The 23,067-nt window shown below is 38.5% G+C and overlaps 5 protein-coding genes across 6 annotated transcripts; 4 read left to right on the top strand and 1 right to left on the bottom strand.

Moving 5' to 3' along the window:
• Positions 1-3,194: 3,194 nt before the first annotated feature.
• LOC113645341 (heat shock cognate 71 kDa protein-like) lies at positions 3,195-7,301 on the top strand. The gene is made up of 9 exons (XM_027150882.2): positions 3,195-3,344; positions 4,482-4,691; positions 4,830-5,035; positions 5,138-5,290; positions 5,370-5,925; positions 6,009-6,211; positions 6,324-6,522; positions 6,611-6,843; positions 6,951-7,301. Exons 2-9 carry the CDS (start codon positions 4,487-4,489, stop codon positions 7,134-7,136), a joined length of 1,941 nt encoding a protein of 646 aa, XP_027006683.1. The 5' UTR covers positions 3,195-3,344; positions 4,482-4,486; the 3' UTR covers positions 7,137-7,301.
• Positions 7,302-8,065: 764 nt separating this feature from the next.
• Positions 8,066-10,718, top strand: pwp1 (PWP1 homolog, endonuclein). The gene is made up of 3 exons (XM_047804816.1): positions 8,066-9,717; positions 9,879-10,178; positions 10,222-10,718. Exon 1 carries the CDS (start codon positions 8,208-8,210, stop codon positions 9,663-9,665), a length of 1,458 nt encoding a protein of 485 aa, XP_047660772.1. The 5' UTR covers positions 8,066-8,207; the 3' UTR covers positions 9,666-9,717; positions 9,879-10,178; positions 10,222-10,718.
• A 378-nt stretch (positions 10,719-11,096) lies between these two features.
• Positions 11,097-19,858, top strand: zpr1 (ZPR1 zinc finger). Of its 2 annotated transcripts, XM_027150898.2 has the most exons (13): positions 11,097-11,316; positions 11,441-11,602; positions 12,253-12,343; positions 13,098-13,168; positions 13,879-13,965; positions 14,086-14,208; positions 14,374-14,500; positions 15,470-15,540; positions 15,869-15,958; positions 16,340-16,450; positions 16,569-16,658; positions 19,206-19,271; positions 19,357-19,858. In XM_027150898.2, the coding sequence occupies exons 1-13, from the start codon at positions 11,233-11,235 to the stop codon at positions 19,480-19,482; spliced, it is 1,299 nt and encodes a 432-aa protein (XP_027006699.1). In that variant the 5' UTR covers positions 11,097-11,232; the 3' UTR covers positions 19,483-19,858. The 2 variants fall into 2 exon arrangements, with proteins under 2 accessions (XP_027006699.1, XP_047660773.1); XM_047804817.1 differs by lacking the exons at positions 11,097-11,316; positions 11,441-11,602 and adding an exon at positions 11,982-12,035.
• Positions 19,859-19,896: 38 nt separating this feature from the next.
• LOC113645374 (histone H2A) lies at positions 19,897-20,825 on the bottom strand. The gene has a single exon (XM_027150907.2). The coding sequence runs from the start codon at positions 20,730-20,732 to the stop codon at positions 20,346-20,348; it is 387 nt and encodes a 128-aa protein (XP_027006708.1). The 5' UTR covers positions 20,733-20,825; the 3' UTR covers positions 19,897-20,345.
• Positions 20,826-20,982: 157 nt separating this feature from the next.
• On the top strand, positions 20,983-21,880 carry LOC113645379 (histone H2B 3). The gene has a single exon (XM_027150916.2). It carries the CDS (start codon positions 21,058-21,060, stop codon positions 21,436-21,438), a length of 381 nt encoding a protein of 126 aa, XP_027006717.1. The 5' UTR covers positions 20,983-21,057; the 3' UTR covers positions 21,439-21,880.
• The last annotated feature ends 1,187 nt before the right edge of the window (positions 21,881-23,067 follow it).

Raw genomic sequence — 23,067 nt, forward strand, 5'->3', positions numbered from 1 at the left:
ATGTTAACATAATTTATTTGTAATTATTAATTATTTATCATTAATTATTCACAGTAATCTGTGGACAAGTAAATATTGCCTATAAGGGCCTTTTTAAAGAGAAATCAATATAGGCAAATATATAATGACAATGCTGGGAATAAAGACAGGTTTTAATTTTCATTCTTGACACAGATCCATCTTAGGAGCCATTTGATTGACATATTCCAGCTTGGCAAAACACAAGAATCTTATTTTCTAGGCTCTTAATACTCTTCTGCTACTTCTAAACAGCTTTTATTTTCATTTTACCTTTCATGTTTTCTAATGGATTTATTGTTCTTTGTTTAATTGTTCTTTCTGCCTTTTCCATCTTTTAAATATGTAAAAGATCACAGCGTGAGAAGCAGCTATATGTTGACCACTATTAAAGAACAGCATGTGGGTGAGCGGGGGTAATTTGAGGTCTTTGCAAGTTGCATGCATCAGTGTGATAGGTGATAAAGCTCTGGTAATGGAAGATTTGATTGTTTCATAGATGCACTGACAGACAGACACACACACACACACACACACACACACACACACACACACACACACACACACACACACACACACACTCTCTCTCTCTCTCTCTCTCTCTCTCTCTCTCTCTCACACACACACACACACACACACACACACACACACACACACACACACACACACACACACACACACACACTCACACACACATGTACAGTAGATAGCCCATGTGGGTGTGAAAGACAAGCAAAGAAGTACAAATGAATCGTAATGTGTTGGTATGTTTGTGTGTAGGTGTGAATGTTGGTTGTTTGTTTAGTTATGTCTTAGTAATTAATTTAAAGTATTAACATTCATTAAAAAATTGGAGTGTCTTATAGAGCAGTGACTGTGCTTTCTGATTTAAATGAATAAAACAGGAAAAATGAACAGAATGTAGTTTTGTTATTCCCAGTTTTAGTCAGTTTAGTCTATTAAGTGCTGCCATAAATGTAAAAATGTTAATAATTATCATATATTTTATGCAAGCACCTGGTTTATGTTGACTAAAAACAGGAATACCCATGAACTCATTTTGACCGCACAGCTGGTGAAAGATTTCAAATGTTAGATAACCAACTCTTGTTCCAGTTTCAATGAAAAGTGTCATGGACTGTAGGGTGAATTTACGCAACACAGACTACTCTTTGCTAATCTCATTTTATAAATAGACTATACTGAAGAATGCATCAGTTAAATTGTAATTTGCTTTATGTAAGAGATGAAAATCAGATAATTGTGTAAAAATATTGATTAGACATGTTTTGCATTCTAGTCTTTTAGTATCTAGGCAGTCCACATTTCTATATCTCACTGTTACCAGTTAACACCACATAAGAACCAGGTTTTAACTGTCACTCATTGCATGCTTCATGTAAGTTGAAAGCTGATGTGGATCATCTTAAAATGTTCTAAACGATATTTGAAATCACATGTTTTCAGGTAATGTGGGCCAATTTACCAAAATAAAACACCTTCCTTAAGGTTACTTTTATTCACTTCTCACTTCACACAATCCGTTTTTCTGTTTGTTTGTGATTCTTAGGGAATGTCTATGTCAATGTACTTTTAATATCTGCTTTATAATAAAAGTAATAAATAAAAGTAACCTTAAGGAACCTGTTTAATACCTTCTTTTCACCCCACTGCTCTCTCTCTAACAGCTTTGACCTCAGATCCAAGTTCTTTGTAAGAACGTGTATAATTTTTATATTTTATTTTATTTGAACTGCTTACACACTTTATAAGCAGGTATTAAGAGTACATTGACATTGACATTGCCCAAGAAAAACAAACAAACAAACAAACAGAGAAACTGATTGTGTGAAGTGAGAAGTGAAAAAAAAGCTTAAGGATGGTGTTTAATACCTGCTTTTCACCACACTGTTCTCTCTCTCTCTCTCTCTCTCTCTCTCTCTCTCTCTCTCTCTCTCTCTCTCTCTCTTTCTCTAACAGCTTTGACATCAGATGTTCTCTCTAAGAACTTTTTATGTTTTATTTCCTTTGAACTGCTTACACACTTACTATATGTAGCCATATACATAAATATATACATGTGATTATTATCTCATGGCATAAATATGTATAATTTGTATTTGGTATTGGCCATTACATATTAGTAGACTTCTCCATGTCTCACTTAACCTGATGGCCTGTATTAAGATGAATTAATCCAGAATACAGTAATTAGCTAAATACGTATTAAATAGGTTTAAATTTTAAGCAGGCTAAGTATTATTAGAATAAAGAGAACTTCTCTGCATTATGGACAAATCTGTTACAATCTGTTAAAGATTATAGCTAAATTTAGATAGCTCAACATTTGTAAGAAGAAAAAGAAGATGACAAACAAATGACAAATATATAATAACCATAATATACAACAGAATATTTTAATATGCAGATTCGCCTGTCTATACATAAAAGAATTTAAGTTTTAATTTGGAAATTGGATTAAAATTTACTGTCATGTATAATTCTTGTTGTTAAGGTGGTACAACTGTTCAACTGAACTTTATCTCTCAAAGTAAAAACCGAATATATCCTAAAAATCTGTTACAATCTGTTAAAGATTATAGCTAAATTTATATAGCTCAACATTTGTAAGAAGAAAAAGAAGAAGAAGATGATGATGATAATGATGGTTATTATTACAAATAAATGAAAACCATCATATACAATAGAATATTTTAATATGCAAAACCACTTGTCTATACATAAAACAATTTAATTTTAATTTGGAAATTAGATTAAAATGTACTGTCGTGAATAATTCTTGTTGTTTAGGTGGTACCATGTTCTTTTGGACTGAATTTTATCTCTCAAAGTAAAAACTGAATAAAGATACCTAATTTGACCACTGAAGATTGATCTAAAAGCTAATTAAAGGAATATGATTTGCAGCATTTCTTAATAACAAGCTACTCATTAAAGGAAATACCCCAGATTCAAGGAAAAGTACTGAATGTGCTTCTTACATTCTCAGGCAATGTAGTGTGAGAATCTCAAGACTTATTCCACGACTTGCAAATCCTTGGGCCTGTCGGAGTCATATGGGTTTGAGATCGAGTCTCAGATTTGCATGTATGCTTTAATCCCTGATGAGCTCGAAGGCACCAGAATGTTCCATCTGCAGGAGCGGCGCGTTTTCCATCATGTGTCTGCGCGGAATCTGATTGGCTGTCGGCTGCACAAGGAACTCTAAGGAAATAAGCGGCTCCCTGCAGCTTTCACACGCGTTTGTCCTCTCCAACACACGCACAGAGCTGTTTAACCAGCACGGCAAGGGAAAAAAGCATCAGGTAATATTACTCACATCATATTTTGGGGTATATTTGCGCACTGAATTTGTGCTGGGGTAAAATAGAATTAGCCTGTAATACCAGCCCAAGGACGTTAAATATGTGGTTGTATTTTTATTATTATTATTATTATTTTATTTTATTATTATAGCCTATACTAAAAAAAATAGTGACGAGAGAAGCTGCATTTGACATCGAATGTGATGTTTATTATTATTAGCAGCTGATGCGTGATTCTCCAGTTCAGGTCATACCGGTGAAGTCACAGGATGTAGGCAGTGATGGCGCTTGTCTCAGCACTGTAGCTTCCCGCAGTCCGACATTATCCTTCAAATCACCGGATGGGGGAAGGGGGGACGAATTCTTTTTTATCCCACACGTATTCTGGCAATAAGGTTAAAGCATAGGGATGGATAAAAATTTCAATGGATAATAAAATGGATAACACTTAAAAGAGACTTTCCAATACGGGTAGAGAAAGAAAAAAACCCACAAGTACAGATGAATGTAAAAAATTTCAGATTATTTATCTTTATCAGAACGACTTCTAAGTTATACACATTATTCGTCTTGTATTATATTGTGTTCATAAGGATATTTTTTAATAAATGTTAATTGTGTTCAACATATAATAAGGAAATACATTATAAGTTCAAGTCTGTTTAAAAAAACCTAGTTAGGTTGTTTCCTTGTAATGACTTTACCTGGCTGTCTAGGACTGCTGTACTTTGTACTTACTTTAATTAAGGTTATTTTTTATGCATGGAAGGTTCTGGAAAACCTATCCCTGATTAATATTTTACAGCCAAACCTTATCCTCGTTCTTTATGTTATCTGAGATCGCTGACACACTTAAGAGTCGAAAGACTTGTCTTCAAGTTCACACACTGAATCTTGCTTTTTAATAATAGTAAAAATAATAACAATATAATAAAGCTAACTAAAACACCAATAAAAGTAAACTAGAAGCATGTAGCCCCCATGACTAGATTGTGATGTCGCATTTATAGACATAATAATGTTGGTCTCACATAGTCAGTTTGTGCTGTCTTGTCATTACATTGAGGTTTCAAAGTACACTGTGGCATCAGGTTTATTCCACCATTTAAGCACATGATTCCTCTATTTTTTTCACAGACACGATGTCAAAGGGAACTGCAGTTGGCATTGACCTGGGGACCACCTACTCCTGTGTAGGAATCTTCCAGCATGGTAAAGTTGAAATCATTGCTAATGACCAAGGAAACCGGACCACACCAAGCTATGTGGCCTTCACTGATACTGAAAGATTGATTGGTGATGCAGCCAAGAACCAAGTGGCCATGAACCCCACCAACACAATCTTTGGTTTGTATGGATTTTGCATTTTAATCCTCCAAAATGTGTACCTGTCTAAACTTGTTTTCTTTGGAGTGGTCATTTGACATCAGATTAATTAAATGTTGGCTCGAGTGACCATGTGGTATTGTGGTATACTCATTTTAGATGCCAAGCGCCTTATAGGCAGAAGGTTTGAGGATCTGGTTGTTCAGTCTGACATGAAACATTGGCCTTTCAAGGTCATTAGTGATGGTGGACGTCCTAAGGTAGAGGTTGAATATAAAGGAGAGACTAAGAACTTTTACCCTGAGGAAATCTCCTCCATGGTGTTGGTGAAAATGAAGGAAATTGCTGAAGCCTACCTTGGAAAGGTGAGTGTCTTAAATAAAAAAAATCTGTGTCTATTGTTGAACATTTTGGGTCATTTTAAATAGAAAAATATTTAAGTACTGAAAAAAAACCTTTTGTTACAGTCTATCAACAACGCTGTAATCACGGTACCAGCTTATTTCAACGACTCTCAACGTCAAGCTACAAAAGATGCTGGTACAATCTCTGGTCTAAATGTTTTACGAATTATTAATGAGCCTACTGCTGCTGCCATCGCCTATGGTCTGGACAAAAAGGTAAAAATTGTGGCTTCTAAATCAATACCAGCTATTTCTTAACCTATGATTGTAAAAGTTGAAGTGTTTGTCATTTTAGGTTGGCTCTGAGAGGAACGTTCTCATCTTTGATCTTGGTGGTGGCACCTTCGATGTGTCCATCCTGACAATTGAAGATGGCATCTTTGAGGTCAAATCCACTGCTGGTGACACTCACCTGGGTGGTGAAGACTTTGACAGCCGCATGGTGAACCACTTTATTGCAGAGTTCAAACGCAAGTACAAGAAGGACATCAGTGACAACAAGAGAGCTGTTCGCCGTCTGCGCACTGCCTGCGAGCGGGCCAAGCGCACACTGTCCTCTAGCACTCAGGCCAGTATTGAGATCGACTCTCTTTATGAGGGTGTTGATTTCTACACCTCCATCACAAGAGCTCGCTTTGAGGAGCTCAATGCTGACCTCTTCCGTGGAACCCTGGACCCTGTTGAGAAGTCACTCCGAGATGCCAAAATGGACAAAGCACAGATTCATGACATCGTCCTGGTCGGTGGCTCTACCCGCATCCCTAAGATCCAGAAACTTCTCCAAGATTTCTTCAATGGCAAGGAGCTCAATAAGAACATCAACCCTGATGAGGCTGTGGCTTATGGAGCAGGTTGGTTACAATAGATTTTATTAATTCTTCAAATTTATGGTTTCAGAATGATGAAGTTGATAAAATCCTCTGTTACCTTTCAGCTGTCCAGGCTGCTATCCTTTCTGGGGACAAGTCTGAGAATGTTCAGGACCTGCTGCTTCTGGATGTCACCCCTCTGTCTCTTGGAATTGAGACTGCTGGTGGTGTGATGACTGCTCTGATCAAGCGTAATACCACCATTCCAACTAAGCAGACTCAGACTTTCACCACCTACTCTGACAACCAGCCTGGTGTGCTGATTCAGGTTGGAACCAGCCAGAAGTTTAAAAACCATTTCAAGTAACAAGTTCTAAAATGCAAACTTTTATATTACTTAAGCATTTGACTATGTTTTTTCATGTTTTCACTGTTCTCAGGTTTATGAGGGTGAGCGTGCCATGACCAAGGACAACAACCTTTTGGGAAAATTTGAGCTCACTGGAATCCCACCTGCTCCCCGTGGTGTTCCTCAGATTGAGGTCACATTTGACATTGATGCTAATGGCATTCTTAATGTCTCTGCTGTTGACAAGAGCACTGGCAAAGAGAACAAGATCACCATCACCAATGACAAGGGTGGGTTGATTTTGCCTGAATTATTCTGCAGATTTAGTGCCTGTTTAGTTTTGTTCTGGTTTCTTAGACTCTTTTTATTATGTATTAGGTCGTCTCAGTAAGGAGGACATTGAGCGCATGGTGCAGGAGGCTGAGAAATACAAGGCTGAGGATGATGTTCAGCGTGACAAGGTGTCTGCCAAGAATGGTCTGGAGTCCTATGCTTTCAATATGAAGTCCACTGTAGAGGATGATAAGTTGCAGGGCAAGATCAGTGATGAGGACAAGCAGAAGATCCTGGACAAATGCAATGAGATCATTAGCTGGCTTGATAAGAATCAGGTAATCTTAGTTGTTCCTCCTTTATGACTATCACAATGGCTTGGCTCCATGACTTAATATCTTTGCTATTAAATGTCTTTTTCCTATAATATTTCCTTGCTTAACAGACTGCAGAAAAAGAAGAATATGAGCATCAGCAGCAAGAACTGGAGAAAGTCTGCAACCCCATCATCACCAAACTGTACCAGAGTGCTGGAGGCATGCCAGGGGGAATGCCAGGTGGATTTCCCGGAGCTGGTGGAGCTCCCACCGGTGGTGGATCCTCTGGACCAACCATTGAAGAAGTTGATTAAAGATAAAATAGCAACTATATTCTGTTTATCCCAGTTAGCCTGATCTGTATGCAGTGATCTATGACTCCTTAATAGTTATTTTGTGAGCTGTGAAAAATGCACTTTAAAACAACAAATCTATGAAAACCCTACAATGACAAATTAAATATTAATCCCTAACTATCACACAGCCCTTTTGTCTTTCCTGCATTGTGAAAAAATCAATTTATCATAATCAGTACTGCTAGTGAGTTGGGTATTTCTTTGTATTATGTGTGAGAGCAGGAGTAATTGGTTATTTGTATTTAGGGGTAGCACAGTCCTACATATTAAATTTGCATCAACAATTCACTTAATGCACCTTGTCCATTACAGCGCACAATGTCTACACATGTTCACACACTTATTCCAGTATGAGAATGTTGAGAATATGGCTCAAAGGCATGTCATATTCTGACTGGAATAACCTACAATGATGTTGTTTTAAAAGTGAAAAATGATAGAAAAATGACATACCACTTCCCAAGTTTTCCAACTTTGAACAATTAAATAAGCTACACCTGGGAATAGACAAAAAAAAAGATTGACCTTGTGTTACCACAGGCTGTAAATGGTATGTTGGTATACAAATTCCTTTAAAATATAAACTGAAAATTTGTTGAAATTAATAGATTCTTCAAGTTTAAAGTTGATTAGATTTAGATTTGCGTTAATGTCAAGTGGCTCAATAGGGAATGTTGCCCCTTCGAAGATGGCGGTGCTTTTAGCGCATGTCTTCGTTTAATACTGCGCCTGTGGGTTAATAATGATCTATTTTGATCCAAGAGTGAGAATATATAAATATTGGCAACACATTTTATTAACAGCTTCAGTTTAATTTCCCGTCTGCTGTCGCTTTTCTTTCTTTCTTTTTCCCTCCTAATATAAAACTCAGGAGAACTATTCGGCAACACGCACCACGTCATCAAATCGCGCTAGGCTCTTAGAGGACCCTTATACGCCTCGTGTTTCGCCAACAAGTACTGTCAACATTTTAGTAGCTCTCGATTCTTCCGACGCTAAAGACCGATTTATTTACTCGTTGGTGTGATCATGAGCTCTCAAATAACGTGTGTTGGTTGGGTGACGAGGGGGGTTTCTAAAGAAACACCAGATAAAGTTGAATTGAGCAAAGAGGAGCTGCAGCGCATCATAGCTGAGGCTAAGAATGAATTAAGGCAAGATGATGAGGAGGAGGAGGAAGAGGAAGAATGCCCGGTGAGTGATCAAGAGAAGACAGAAAGTCGGTCAGCCTCAGAAATGCCTGATGCAGGTGATGAAAAGCCAGCAGATGATCTTGCTGAGTATGAACTGGACAAATATGATGAGGAAGATCTTGAGGCTGCTAATATCGGGGACAGTTTGGCAGGTCTGACAGTGTTTGGCAATAACGAAGAAGATCCTTATGTCACCATTAAAGACACAGACCAGTATGAACGAGAGGACTTCGAGATCAAACCTACTGATAATCTCATTCTGGCTGGTAGGGCTGAAAAGGATTGTTGCAATCTTGAAGTTTATGTGTATAACTCTGAAGAGAACTCTCTCTATGTCCACCATGACATCCTCCTGCCTGCTTATCCACTGAGTGTCGAGTGGCTGAACTTTGACCCAAGCCCTGAGGAAGGCACAGGGAATTATGCAGCCATAGGAAACATGACTCCAGTTATTGACGTGTGGGATCTGGACGTGGTTGATAGCTTAGAGCCTGTGTTTTCTCTGGGAAGCAGTAAGAAGACCAAGAAAAAAAAGAAGAAGAAGAATGCTGCAGAGGCTATAGAGGGCCACACTGATGCTGTATTGGATTTGTCATGGAACGCGATGGTTAGGAACGTTTTGGGAAGTGCTTCTGCTGATGAGACTGTGGTTCTTTGGGACCTCGTGCAAGGAAAACCGGCGACGACACTAAGACGTCACACTGATAAGGTCCAGACTCTAAAGTTTCACCCATTTGAGGCACAGACTCTAATCACTGGGTCATATGATAAGTCAGCTATCCTGTATGACTGTCGCAATCCAGAATCCAGCAATCGTGTCTGGCGTTTCAGCGGTCAGGTGGAACGACTGGTGTGGAATCACTTCTCTCCCTGCAACTTCCTTGCAAGTACAGAGGATGGCTTTGTTTACTGTTTAGATGCCAGATCAGACAAGCTGGTCTTCACTCTGAGGGCACATGATGGAGAGGTGTCGGGTATGAACCTGAGCAGTCAAGTAAGTGGCTGTCTGGTTACCAGTTCTGCTGACAAACAAGTGAAGATCTGGGATATTCTTGGAAACAAACCCAAGCTCATTCACTCCAGAGACATGAAAATGGGAGTGCTGTTTTGTGCAGCTTGCTGTCCTGACATGCCATTCGTTTATGCATTTGGAGGACAGAAGGATGGATTGCGAGTTTGGGACATTAGTGATGTAGCTGCAGTGGCGGAGGCTTTCGGCAGTCGGGAACGTTTGGTTGCCAGCACAGTGTCTGCGGGTTCCAGCAGCAGCATGGTTGACATGGAGGTCTCTTAATGGTACAGCTAGAGACTATATGCGACCAAAGAACTTATTTTTGAAATGCAAAGTAAGCAAATTCTGCTTAACGAAAAACAAATCAGTATATACATATTTGGCATAGATGAATTAACATACAGTTATTATTAAAATATCTGTACATTTCTGTGATTAAATCATTAAACAGATGTTTAATGCTGAAGCCTTGTGTTTTTATGCATTCGTCTTTAGTATTTGCTGTCCTGATCCGTGTCTCTCCTGGGTATGAGATGGGAATACACCCTGGATGGAATGACACATTGAATCAAACACACACATGTTAACATGTTTATATCCGGGGACAATTTAGACTAGTGAATCAAGCTACTGTCATGTTTTTAAGACGTAGAAAAAGACATTCATTATGTGCCTCATACAGTTTTATGGAATGTTTGTATGTATGTAAAGTTCTCAGACCAATCAGCATTTAAACCTCTTGGTTCTTGGCATTTGATTTTGGGAAGTTTTTCTTAATCCTGATTATTTATATATATATATATATATATATATATATATATATATATATATATATAATCTCCTAATTCAATTCATCAGCAAAATTTTCAAATCTGTAGAAAGAGGAGGAAGGAAAATTTGTAGTCCGTAACTAGGTTTGAGATGCACTGATTGGTTTACGTAATTATAACAAATTCCAAGAAGTCACAAAAAGCCTCTACTAAGAATTGAGAGCCAATAATCTCCTGTTATTTAAAAAAACAAACAACAACTGCTATTTACTTTTTTTTTTTTTTACTATTTAAAATATACAAATTTACTATTTGGGGGTAAAAAATAGTAGTGCAATGCTGAAAATGTACAAGATCTTTACTGTGTTTTGCTTGGCCAAGTTATCCAATATCATGTAAAAGTTCATTCACTTAAAGAGGATAGATTAAAAAAAAAAAAAGCTAATACAGTGTCAATATGTGGTAGTTGTTATTATGGAATTATATTAATTCTGTAAAATACGAATGAAAATGTAACACTTAAATATTCTGCATAAATAAAATTTAATAATCATTTATAAATCAATTGATTCATTTAATTTTCTTGTATGCTCTAATGATCTGACATTTGTGTTTCTGCTTCTGGGGATATGAAAATAAGGCATTTTTAAAGTAGTGAAACATTAAATTATGCACAGCTCTACAAACAAAACATCTAATCACTAAAAACAACATCTGTCGCTTGTTGCTATATATAAATTTTGTTTAATTTAAAATGTAGCTAAAATGTCATAATCTTGTCTTAATCTATGTTGTTCTACCTTTGAGAATTTTTCTATCAGTAAGAAATAAAAAAATGCGCCTTTAAATCAACTCGTTGCGTTAAATATTCACTGCTTTAACCGACTTTTACTTTTTTTTTTTTTTTTTTTTTACAGCCCAGTCGTTCTCGGACTTTTACTTTGGCACACTTTGACCCGGAAACACTAGGGCGTATCCATGTGCGTCTCATGCACGTATTTTCTATACAGCTCTTCGTTATATTTATATTTCAGCATCACCTCCGATTTCATTTGTAATTCACTAGAACTTCACCAACAATGTCGTTTAAAGATATCAACGCAGACGACGACGACGCTCAGCCCACTGAAATGGAGAGCTTGTGTATGAACTGTTATGAGAATGTGAGTAGTCAGAAAAACAGTGAATAATCATATTATTATTATTATTATTATTATTATTATTATTAATAATAACATTTAGATGTTTGTGGTGAGTCTAGATGACATGTCTTGAACTCTTTTTCAGGGAAACACTCGTCTTCTCCTAACCAAAATCCCCTTCTTTAGGGAAATCATCATCAGTTCCTTCTCATGTCCACACTGTCACTGGACCAATACAGAAATCCAGTCTGCAGGGAGAATCCAGGAGCAGGGAGTCTGCTGTTCAGTCCACATAAAGACTAAAGAGGTGACTGTGATTAGATCAACAAATTCAGATCCAACTTCCTCCACATGTATGTATTGTATTGTATGTCTTTATTGTCCACCGAGGTGGAAATTTTTCTTTGGCTCACCATCACTTAAATATAAGAAAAACAAAAAGAACTGAAAAATAACACCTATAAAACAAAGACCAATATCTATTAGAATATCACATTATCACATCATCTCAGATTACACTTGATTTATCAATCGCTTGAGGAATTAGGAAATTTAATAGCATTTGGGATAAAGGACATATAAAACACCTTTCTGTGTGCTAAGGGAACCCCATATATCTCCTTCCAGATTTCATAGGCTCAAACTGACCAAAGAGAGGGTGAAAAGCATCTGCTAGAATGCTTCTTGCCTTCTGTCGTCAGGTCTTTCCTTAATGTCTTTCCACACCCAACCTTAACACGGTACCACATTCATACACCTGGAAGCAATTTTGTTCACTAAAGTTATAATGTGCATGTGTAGCTCAAGTAGTAGTAGTTGTTCTGCCTAGAAGTATTTTAGCATGACTACAATGCTTTGTACGTTGAGTTCGGTGTTCATTCTGTTTTGTTATTAAGGCTCTAGCATGTTTCTGGGCCTTAAAAAGTTGCTAAATTGTATATTGCTTTTGTTGTTTAGGATATGAACCGTCAGGTCGTGAGGACAGACAGTGCCACTACTCGAATTCCTGAGCTGGACTTTGAAATCAGTGCATTCAAACAAAAGGGCTGTGAGTATTACTGCATTTATTAGTCATGTCAGGTCAAGAAACTTCATATATGTCATGTCAACCATATATAGCTGTTGCAGTGCACAGTGAAATGAAACAACCTTTCTCCGTCCTGTGCCCTGCTCTGAAGGCAGAGTCTCTAAGCCTTCAGTAGCGCACACACCTTTGCAGTCATTCACGGCTTCTGGTTGGAGTGTATTGTTGGTCTTGGAGACGGTCACGTCATCAATGCACTTAACGATGTAGCTGGTCCCTGATGCCATGTACTGCTCCAAGTTGAAGGAATTGCATTTGATTGCAGCCTCCCTGAACATGTTCCAGTCAGTGCACTCAAAACAGTCCTGAAGAGCAGAGGTGGCTCCTGCTATCCAGGTTTTCACCTGCTTCAGAACACGTTTAGAACATCTGACGAGTGGTCTGTATGCCTCACATAACTAGCCGAGGTTGGGGGGCTGGGCTCGGCATGATATGCGCTTGGGATGTTTGTGTTAACCAGATTCAGCGTGTTCGCCTCTCTCAAAGTCCACATACTGATGGAATTTAGGGAGCATTGTTTGGAGATTTGCATGATTGAAATCTCTGGCGATAATGAAAAGTCTGTTGGGGTGAGCATTTTGCGTTCCAATAGCATTGGAGAACACATATAAATGGAAATTGATTTGCTATTCTGTTTGCTCTGTTTCAGGGAATGGTGTGATATGAACTTTATTATACACTGGTTTATATTTTAGAAGAATTTACATTTCTTTTTTAGCACTGTCCACCATTGAGGGACTCCTTGACCGAGCAGTAGCAGGATTAGAACAAGATCAACCAACACGACGGGTGTGTAGGTTTTTATTTTATTTTATTTGGGTTTTTTTAAACCCTGGTCTCCGATCTAACAGGTGTTTAATGATTAACAAAAGGATCAGTTAAATTCCTCTGTGTCAGATATAAAAACCTGCTAATGCCTATATGGATTAGAATTATATTTTAGAACAGTTTTGCATTACATAGACACTCCAAATTTCTCCTGTCTCACAGCTCCCAGCTACCACAACATTAGAACCGGGTATTAAATTGTCTGTGGTTACTGACACCCATCCATCATGGGTCATAAGAGGGTTAGGGTTAGATTAAACATAATAATGTTTTGTGGGATTTGAAAGACTATTTTTGACTTGTGATATTCCCAGAAAATAAGGTGCCAGGAAATTTGGTTCTTGTGGTAAAAATAATAATAATAATAATAATAATAATAATAATAAAAGACTAGCTGGTTATTATTAGTAGTGTGCACACTAGATTTCAGATTTCAGCCACACATCTGGAAACAACAGCATACTGTGCATCAACACATGCTAGGGATTGTTAGGGTTTTCAAATTCTGATTTTCTTACTCTGGAGTTTATATATTACTTTCTGCGGATATAGTATTATGTTGCGTGCAGGGTTTATTAAAATCCATATCATATCACATAGTACAGATGTTTCAATTGATGCACAAGTTAAAATTTTCTTGCATGTCATGCTCAGTCTCTGTTTCTTTTCAGGCCACTGAACCAGAAGTAGCAGAAAAAATAGGCCAATTTATTCAGAGACTGAAAAAGCTGAAAGATGTTGAAGAAGAATTCACACTGGTGACAACACGATAACTTTTTATAAATTTGTTAATGTTAATAGCAAAGAGCTTGTTTTGGGGGAATAGTTTGTGTCTCTGTGAGTAAACTGTCCTGTGTTTTCTCCGTGTTACCTGTCAGATCATTGATGATCCTTCAGGGAACAGTTTCATCGAGAATCCATTTGCACCGCAGAAAGACCAAGCTCTCACTGTATCTTTTTACAAAAGGACACCTGAACAAAACGCAGCCCTTGGGGTAGAGGTGAGAAGACTTGGGATTACTATCAAGCTATTGTTTCTTTTCATGCTTTTATTTTATATAAGTATGTGGAGATGAAGTTCAGTTTCCTTAACTTTGTTATACTTCCCAAAGTTGATTCGTTTGTCATTATTTGCCTTGAGTAACATTCTCCATGTTATTTTTCAGGAAAGTGAACCAGAGGAAGAGGAGAAAGCTGGCAATAATCTGGACACAATGAGGAACGAAGTCCTGGTGTTCAACACCAACTGCCCAGAATGCAATGCTCCTGCCTCAACAAACATGAAACTTGTCCGTATCCTTTGAAGGCTGGTAGCACAGTGAGGTTTTCTTCCTGTTTAATGTGAACAGGTCTGACTTCAGGTCAACTTTGGAACCATGTACAGTAACTGCAGAGAAAGGTTCTCTGGGAGAACTGAGCTATATTTAAATAGATTTTTAATTATTAATAGCCAAGGAGTGTAAAAACACATCGGCTGACACATCAGTGCTCTGTATGTGTGGATACAGGAATGATGAGCAGGCAAAAACAAATTCACAGTGAAAGCATTTCTGGAGGATTTTTGCTCTAAAATACACTTCCATTTTAAGCAAATCGCTAGAATGATATTGATGTTATTTTGAGTGTGAGAGTAGGAGGGATTGATCAGAGGTTCTGTGTAAGCAGACAGGATTGGTTAGCAACATCTGTGGAAGTCAGCAGTATCGGTGAATTAATCCGAAATATACTGTATCATGTAAAACACTAGCTGGATGCTGCTAAAGTTTTTAAGGATTAAACGGTGTGTCTTTAATGGGAGGCTGTTAGAAGAGAGAATAAGTTTACATTCTCATTTACACACTATAAATATGCATTTATATGTACACAGCTATTTAAATCATTGCATTTCGTGTTCATATCTGGCACAACATTATAATGTTTGTTTAATTTAAAAACATTTATAAGATTATAGCCACGAGTGACACACAGAAGTGATGCACAGGAAAAGAAAACTTGCATACTTACTCATGGCAAGGTCAGGGTGTCAAGCCCCAGCACCAACAAGCTGACAATGTTGGGCCCATGAGCAAGGCCCTTAACCCTCTTTGCTCCAAGAGATCATGTCTAACTCTGTGCTCTGACCTGAACCTCCAAAGCTGGTATACGTGAAGAAAAGGATTTCATTGTGCTGTACGGCATATGAGACAAATAAAGGCTGTTCTTCTTCTTTATTTTTTTTTGGGCATTTTATCCTCTTAAATTTGTTCCTTCACTGCTAATCAGAAATTCCACATTTCAAAGAAGTTATCATCATGGCCACGAACTGTGACAGCTGTGGACATCGAACTAATGAGGTCAGAAAAAGCCAGCAATGTTGCTGTGTAGAACTAAATGCATTGCCTGTAGTTGTGTGTAATATATGTGACATCAGTATAATAATTAATAGTATCGGTGATCATTAGTGTGGACTTTCCCATGATAACACTTTGTAAAGCAGTGGGAAATGTTTTAGGACCCTGATTACTGTCACTGCCATTGCAAACAATTTGTAAATGTATTGTGGGTCTAGTATTGTGGGGTTTTTTTTTCAGTACATTTCTTCGCATCGAAGTGAAAATTCTGGAGACAAGAAATTAGAATTCTATTAATAAGATTTCTCGTACTGTTGAACTGTTTGCACAGGTGAAATCAGGTGGTGCCACAGAGGAGCTAGGAACCAGAATCACACTCCACCTCACTGACCCGTCAGACATGTCGCGAGACCTGCTAAAGGTATTCTGAGGCCACGTGAGCCTTTCATCCTTCAAACTCAAATATAAAGCTGTTAGTGATATAACAGTAAACAAAATGGATGTGGTAGCTCAGTGGTTAAGGTGTTGGGCTACTGATCAGAAGGTCACGGGTTCGAACCCCAGGTCCACCAAGCTGCCACTGCTGGGCCCCTGAGCAAGGCCCTTAACCCTCAGTTGCTCAGTTGTAAGTCACTCTGGATAAGGGTGTCTGCTAAATGCCGTAAAAAAAAAAAAAGCCTAAATCATTCCCTTCAGTCTAATACTCTAATGCAGGCTGTTTTCTTTGTCAGTACTAAATCTAATGTTGAAATGTAGAATATTTTACTGCTTTACTGATTTGGTGTGTTTGTGTGTGTTACAGTCAGAGACTTGCAGTGTGCTGATTCCAGAGCTGGAGTTTGAACTGGGTATGGCGGCATTAGGAGGAAAATTCACCACTTTGGAAGGGCTCCTTAAGGACATCAAGGAACTAGTAAGCATCAACAATCATTTTTTTTAAATAATATTTAAAGGATGTTTTTATTTAGAGGATATTTTTATTTACAAAAAGCCATCTCTTGTCTTATTTTTGCTATGTATAATTGGTTTAGATCGTCATGAAAAACCCCTTTGTTTGTGGAGACAGTGCCATCTCTGACACATATGAGAAACTGGAGCGTTTTGGGGAAAAAATCGACAAGGTTTGAACTTTTACTTGTAACCCTGCTGTCTTATTGAGCTTGGTGGACCTGGGAATTTTTGCAACCTTCTGATTGGTAGTCAAAAAAACCTTAACCATTAGGCAACTACATACATACTGTGCCACATCAACATTCCAATATTTACATGTTGGCAAGCCGGTTTGCTGAGGCGATAAAAGATGTGAAAAACACATCTTTTATCGCCTCAGCAAACCGGCTTGCCAACATGTAATTATTGGAATGTTGATGTGGTACATATGTAGTGGTGGTTGAGTCATAAAATAGAGAGTAGGAAAGATTATATTTTTATATAATACAGTGATGCCTTGAGATACGAGTGCTTTGACATACTAATTTTTTGAGATACGAGCTGTGATTCGACCAAATTTTTGTCTTGATATACAAGCAAATTTTTGGGATACGAGCATCCGAGCCGCCGCCGACAACCACGTGTGCTCTGTTTCCCCCGCCTCAGCTTCCCGCGTCTCACTCGGTTAAAGCCGCCTTTCCACTGCACACGACAAACAACGGTCAATAAAACGGAAGTCATTCATTTCCTATGGAGACTCGCAAAGGGGCTGCGTGAGGTGCCGACCGTCTGCGGATCCATAATTTGCGAAGGGTGACAAAAAAGGCCAAAGCGATGAAGAAAATTAAGCAAAATTAATGTAAAGAAAACAGAAATTGTAGCAGTTAAGAGAATTTCAGTTCTGTCAGGACCACTTTGTCAAAAGAGAATTTATTAGATGATATGCATACAGTTAGTGTTGGCCGTATGGTTCTGTTCTGGACAAAAATCCACGCGCCCATCCATGCGCATGTATGGTTAGAGTGCGGAGAGCAGCGACTAGAAAATAGAATAGACCCCCCGTAGAACAGAACCACTAATCATGCATGGTATTAGATATGCTCGCTTACACGTTTTTGGAAATAATTAAATGAATGAATGAATGGACAAATAAATAAATAATTAGAGAGAGAGAGAAATATGTGGAGATTTATGACGTAAACTGGTACAAGGAACGCGAGTTCCGGCATGGTGGAGTCGGGGTTGGAGGAGGGAGTTTAGATCGAGGCAGCAGCGAAGCGCTAGAGTGGCTCTATGAATGGGAATTTAAATTGTCGGGTAATATGGATGTCGTAACCGGATAGGTGCGCATTGTGGACAGCTGATTAATAGCTGATGCACGCTTGACGATGTGGCCTGCCAGAACTAATGCGATGCTTGATTTAAGTTTGTTAATTTTAGTGAAGTTTAGTTAAGTTCCATTTAAGTGTAAAGTAGCATTAAGAGTGTACACCAGCGAGTAAGTGGACGAAAGCGAAAGTGTACGAGCGAGACAAAATTCCTCCTACTCCTCCCTCAACCTCGGCACGCATCTTCCGTAAAGTAAAACCAGTTTATTTTTTTAACCTTCTCTTTTATTACTTATCAAAAATTCAAAACACATAAACAAAACAACTAGAGTGGAATTTTGTGAGCTGGAACAGATTAATGGGATTTCAATTAATTTAAACGGGAAAAATTGTATTGAGATACGAGCAATTCGAGATACGATCAAGGTCACGGAACGAATTAAACTCGTATCTCGAGGCATCACCGTATAGTATTTGAGTAGACAAGTTAGGTTTGTTTCACTTTTTTTTAACGTCAGTACTAAACATGTAAAGACAATCTGGCAAGGACTATGTATTTTATATACTTTATGTGAAACATCTTACATGTTCCTGGCTATCAGACTGCAGACTGGATATACACTTATCTTAATTTTGTAACAATTGTGTAATGTACAGGTGGTATTGTGGCACAGTGTGTAGTTATTATTTCACAACCAGGATCCCCAGTTCTCTCCTGGTTCAAGTTTTACATATTCTCTTCCTATCCCTTTAAAACATGCCAGTAGCTGGATTGATGATTTGCCTATAGGTGTGAATGGGTGTGTGACTGTATTGGCGAATGAACTGGCAAGACCTGCATCATGCATTACATTTATGTCATTTAGCAGACACCCTTTTCTAGAGTGACTTACAATTTATTTCAATTTAAACAACTAAGCAATTGAGGGTTCAGCAATGGCAGATGGTGGACCTGGGATTAGAACTCATGACCTTCTGATCAATAGGCCAACACCTAAACCGCTAGACTACCACATCCCCATTAGATCCACTACAGCTCTGACCAAGCTAAATTACTTATTGTTAGCCTAGCGGTGTCCAGTCTTATCCGGAAAGGGCCGGTGTGGGTGCAGGTTTTCATCCCAAACAAGCAGAAGCCACACCAGAGTCTATTAAAAGCCAAGACCAACTGATTAAACAGGTGGAATCAGGTGTGGCTTATGCTTGGTTGGAATGAAAACCTGCAAAAGGTGCAAAAAATGTCCTTTGTGGATAAGATTGGACACCGCTGGCCTAGAGCAATGCTGTTTTGGTAAAAGTCTTATGTGGGTGATTAATTTTTAGAACCTACTTTGAACACAATAACCAAGTTTATCGGGTTGAGGTCCTTATTTTTTCCCCTTTGTTTGTCTTGTGTGTTTTAACATCAAGATTATGTCAGGAGAAATGGATGTCCACATCATCCTCGATGATCCAACAGGAAACAGTTACCTGCAGGTACACTTATTTCTTTCCATGACTATTACCATGAAATATATAATGCTGAGTGATAAAGATTTAAGCCTGCAGTTTCTCTCTGTAGAACATTTATGCTCCAGACCCTGATCCTGAGATGAAGACTGAAAAGTATGTGAGAACATTTGAGCAGAATGAAGACCTGGGACTGAATGACATGAAAACTGAGGGCTACAATGAGGCTGAGAACTGAGGCTGATTATAAAACCTGAAGGCAGGAGTCTAAATTAGTTAAAGCTATTTTTTTTATTCAGTATGGAGTCAAGATGCCAAGTGGAGTAAAAAGTAGGAAGATGAGCTCATGTGAAATGCCCTAGCTAGTCTTGCTCTTATACTGAAGAACAGTTTTGTTTTGGTATTTGTCTAAACTGCCCTCTGGTGGGCATTAATTCGATTATATCCACCAAGCTGTAATGAAATTAAGTGTAAATATATAAATGAAAAAAATGCTTATTATTTAAACAGCACTTAATTTGTTGTTAGTGTCGCTTCATGCAATGATTTCCTTTACATCCAGGAAACGACTAACTGTACATTGTGTTTGTACAATAAAATGATGTGTTATGGTGGTTGTGTGTGAGATGTTTAATTAGACAGAACAGAGACATAAACATTACAGGTGCACTTTAATTCATGCAGATTTCTGCGGCTCGGAAAAATACACCGAGTCTTTGTGCCTTAATCCGGCTCTGAACATTTATTTAATTAACAGGAGGAAAAAAATTAACAAGGTCATTTAAAAGCAGTGAGAACGACAACAAGCACTGGTCTAAAAACTACCGTGTATACTAAACGTCCAACCCACGTATTTCCCCCATTTTAATCCGTTCACAGTCCACCTTTTGTTCACGGGCAGGTTGAACATGTCCGCCGTCTCGATGCCTCACAAACAAGCATATCTCCGAGAAACAACAGCATAATTCAGTTTCATAACACCTTAAGACAATGCAGAATCAAGCGAGAAGAAGAAAATGTGTTACTTTAGAGACTCAAAATGGTGGCATCGCTGTGTGTGGAGCCGTGATGTGATGTCAGTGTCCTCGGTCACGAAGCTCGTCACTTGCTCTTGGCTGGTTTCTCAGTTTTCTTGGGCAGCAGCACAGCTTGGATGTTTGGCAACACTCCGCCTTGGGCGATGGTAACGCCACCTAAAAGTTTATTCAGCTCCTCGTCGTTACGGACTGCGAGCTGCAGATGGCGGGGGATGATCCTGGTCTTTTTGTTGTCTCTGGCTGCGTTTCCGGCCAGCTCAAGGATTTCAGCCGTCAGATATTCCAGCACAGCGGCCAGATACACAGGCGCCCCGGCGCCTACCCGCTCAGCATAGTTCCCTTTGCGTAGCAGTCTGTGGACACGACCCACTGGAAACTGAAGTCCAGCTCTGGACGACCGAGACTTGGCCTTGGCACGGGCCTTCCCACCGGTTTTCCCCCTGCCGGACATAGTAAAACCACAACAAAGCTAGACAATAATGTAGTTTACAACTAGCTCCTTGTTTCAATTGCAGTCACCGCGCTGTATTGTGATGTAAGCAGGGTTTGATATTTATACCCCGATCCTGACGCGGATTGGACACACTGAAGCTCTACAACGTAACCAATCACAAGACGCGATGTGTAGCGCGACAACACGCGAACATCCTATCAAAGTGAAGTCTGCGTATACCCTAATTTGCAAGCGAATTCTATAAATATAGGCGAGACGACAGCGCATAAAGTATACAGAGGCGAACAGAGGAAATTTGACGTTACGTTGACAAACTAAAAAAATGCCCGACCCTGCGAAATCCGCCCCAGCACCTAAGAAGGGCTCGAAAAAGGCTGTTACCAAAACACAGAAGAAAGGGGACAAGAAAAGGCGCAAGACCAGGAAAGAAAGCTATGCCATTTACGTGTACAAAGTGTTAAAACAAGTCCACCCGGACACTGGAATCTCATCCAAAGCAATGGGCATCATGAATTCATTCGTGAATGACATCTTCGAGCGCATTGCCGGTGAAGCTTCACGCCTGGCTCATTACAACAAGCGCTCCACCATCACGTCCAGAGAGATTCAGACCGCTGTGCGCCTGCTTTTACCAGGAGAACTGGCCAAACACGCCGTGTCCGAGGGCACCAAGGCTGTGACCAAGTACACCAGCTCCAAATGAAGGTAGGAGCACAAGATGGACTGAACGGAAGAGGCGCCTACGGCAGACGGAAGTGATCCCTGATTATTGATACGATATCGCATGTTTATTCCGGGGTTTTTGATCATCCTGCGCAAAATTACTGCCTGAAATGTGCTGGAAGGACGTTTAAAAATACCGTATAACTGCAGCCATTGGTCATTTGTTTATTGCTTTTATTGAATGTTCCTCTTAAAATGTACTTGTTTGCATGTGTGAAAGAAGTTTCCTCATTTGTAACACTGCTGGTGCTTTTGAGCTCCAGAGTCCACTTCATAACATCTCTGTGGTTCCAGCCAGAAATCCTGGGGACAGCTGGTGGAGAACGATTCTATGTACTGTATGGATTTAAAGTGTCTTAATATTGCACATTAGTTCACAATGAGTTGTCAACTCACACAATAAACATGTTGATTCATGTTGACACCAATGCATTCGTGAAGTTTATTGATATTTGGTTAATCATAATGGTCTAACAAGCATCACCAATGACATTTAACAAGCATCACCAATGACATGACTGCAATCAGGAGTTTTGACTGTTTTAAACACTATCCAGTATTTGTGTGGATTACATCTGAAACATATTCCAAGGTGTGGCACATCAAATATCAAACATGCTATAAGGCTAAAAAACACCCACACAATTGGAGTACTGTCTATAATCTTATACCATTATAAGTGTAATATTAATTTGCATTGTTATCATTTTGTAATGCCTTAATAATATTAAAGCACATGTGTGTTCTTAAGTTTTGGGGATCGGCGCACTAGAACACACACACACGAAGTAAACTGCACCTTTCTTTATATCTTTACATCATTTGTACATTTTATATGTGTTTATATAGTGTACAAATTATGTAAGGTACATATAAATGTGCACTATTTTGTTTTAAAGGGACACTAGAGGCACTTTCTGTTTTATATGCAGAAGGTGTACACTTAAGGATACTGCCCTAGTGACAAGAAAATGTACAGTGTATTAGCCTTTTTCTTATAATCGTATAGTGATTTTACTCACATGGTTGGTAGACTTGGATTTAATTGTAAGCTAAAGTTAGGCCTATATAACAACCATGTTATTATACTACTTCCAGATAAACGAGTGGCTATTTTAGGTAATTCTACTTGCATTTTTCTTTCACAAGACATTTTATAATTCAATAATATCAACTTTCTGCTCACTTATGGTGTCTTCAACAACACAAACAAAAATACTGAGGTAAGTTTCTTAAATAATAGTGTTATAAATGACTATGCCATTAGTTACATGTTGATTTTATCTAAGCAATATGTATTATGACAGATTATTATGACAAGCTATGCTAGCTAAAATTTGGGGTATTAATGACTTATTAGCTGCTGTTAGCTAGCTTTTGATGATGTTTGGCAAGGTTACTTGGAAAAGCTGCTAATTTAGTATCAGTAATCAAAACTGGTGTGTGATACAAAGTGCAGTCTTTCTCTTTTGTGACATTTTTCTTGCACTTTTACTTTCATTTTTTCAGATCATACTTTTGTTTTTGAAGTCATACTTTTACTTTAAGTCTTTATTCCAGAATATATGATTAGCGCCTTTAGTTAAATAACTTAAGACAGGAATGCGTG

The sequence above is a fragment of the Tachysurus fulvidraco genome, chromosome 20, assembly GCF_022655615.1.
Source record: "Tachysurus fulvidraco isolate hzauxx_2018 chromosome 20, HZAU_PFXX_2.0, whole genome shotgun sequence".
Classification (NCBI taxonomy): Eukaryota; Metazoa; Chordata; class Actinopteri; order Siluriformes; family Bagridae; genus Tachysurus; species Tachysurus fulvidraco.

Coding starts and splice junctions, on each gene's coding strand:
- LOC113645341 (XM_027150882.2), top strand. CDS start 4,487: ATGTCAAAGGGAACTGCAGTTGGCATTGACCTGGGGACCACCTACTCC. Junction 4,692..4,829: donor CCCCACCAACACAATCTTTG/GTTTGTATGGAT, acceptor TACTCATTTTAG/ATGCCAAGCGCCTTATAGGC. Junction 6,523..6,610: donor CACCATCACCAATGACAAGG/GTGGGTTGATTT, acceptor ATTATGTATTAG/GTCGTCTCAGTAAGGAGGAC.
- pwp1 (XM_047804816.1), top strand. CDS start 8,208: ATGAGCTCTCAAATAACGTGTGTTGGTTGGGTGACGAGGGGGGTTTCT.
- zpr1 (XM_027150898.2), top strand. CDS start 11,233: ATGTCGTTTAAAGATATCAACGCAGACGACGACGACGCTCAGCCCACT. Junction 13,169..13,878: donor AAGATCAACCAACACGACGG/GTGTGTAGGTTT, acceptor GTTTCTTTTCAG/GCCACTGAACCAGAAGTAGC. Junction 13,966..14,085: donor TTGAAGAAGAATTCACACTG/GTGACAACACGA, acceptor GTTACCTGTCAG/ATCATTGATGATCCTTCAGG.
- LOC113645374 (XM_027150907.2), bottom strand. CDS start 20,732: ATGTCCGGCAGGGGGAAAACCGGTGGGAAGGCCCGTGCCAAGGCCAAG.
- LOC113645379 (XM_027150916.2), top strand. CDS start 21,058: ATGCCCGACCCTGCGAAATCCGCCCCAGCACCTAAGAAGGGCTCGAAA.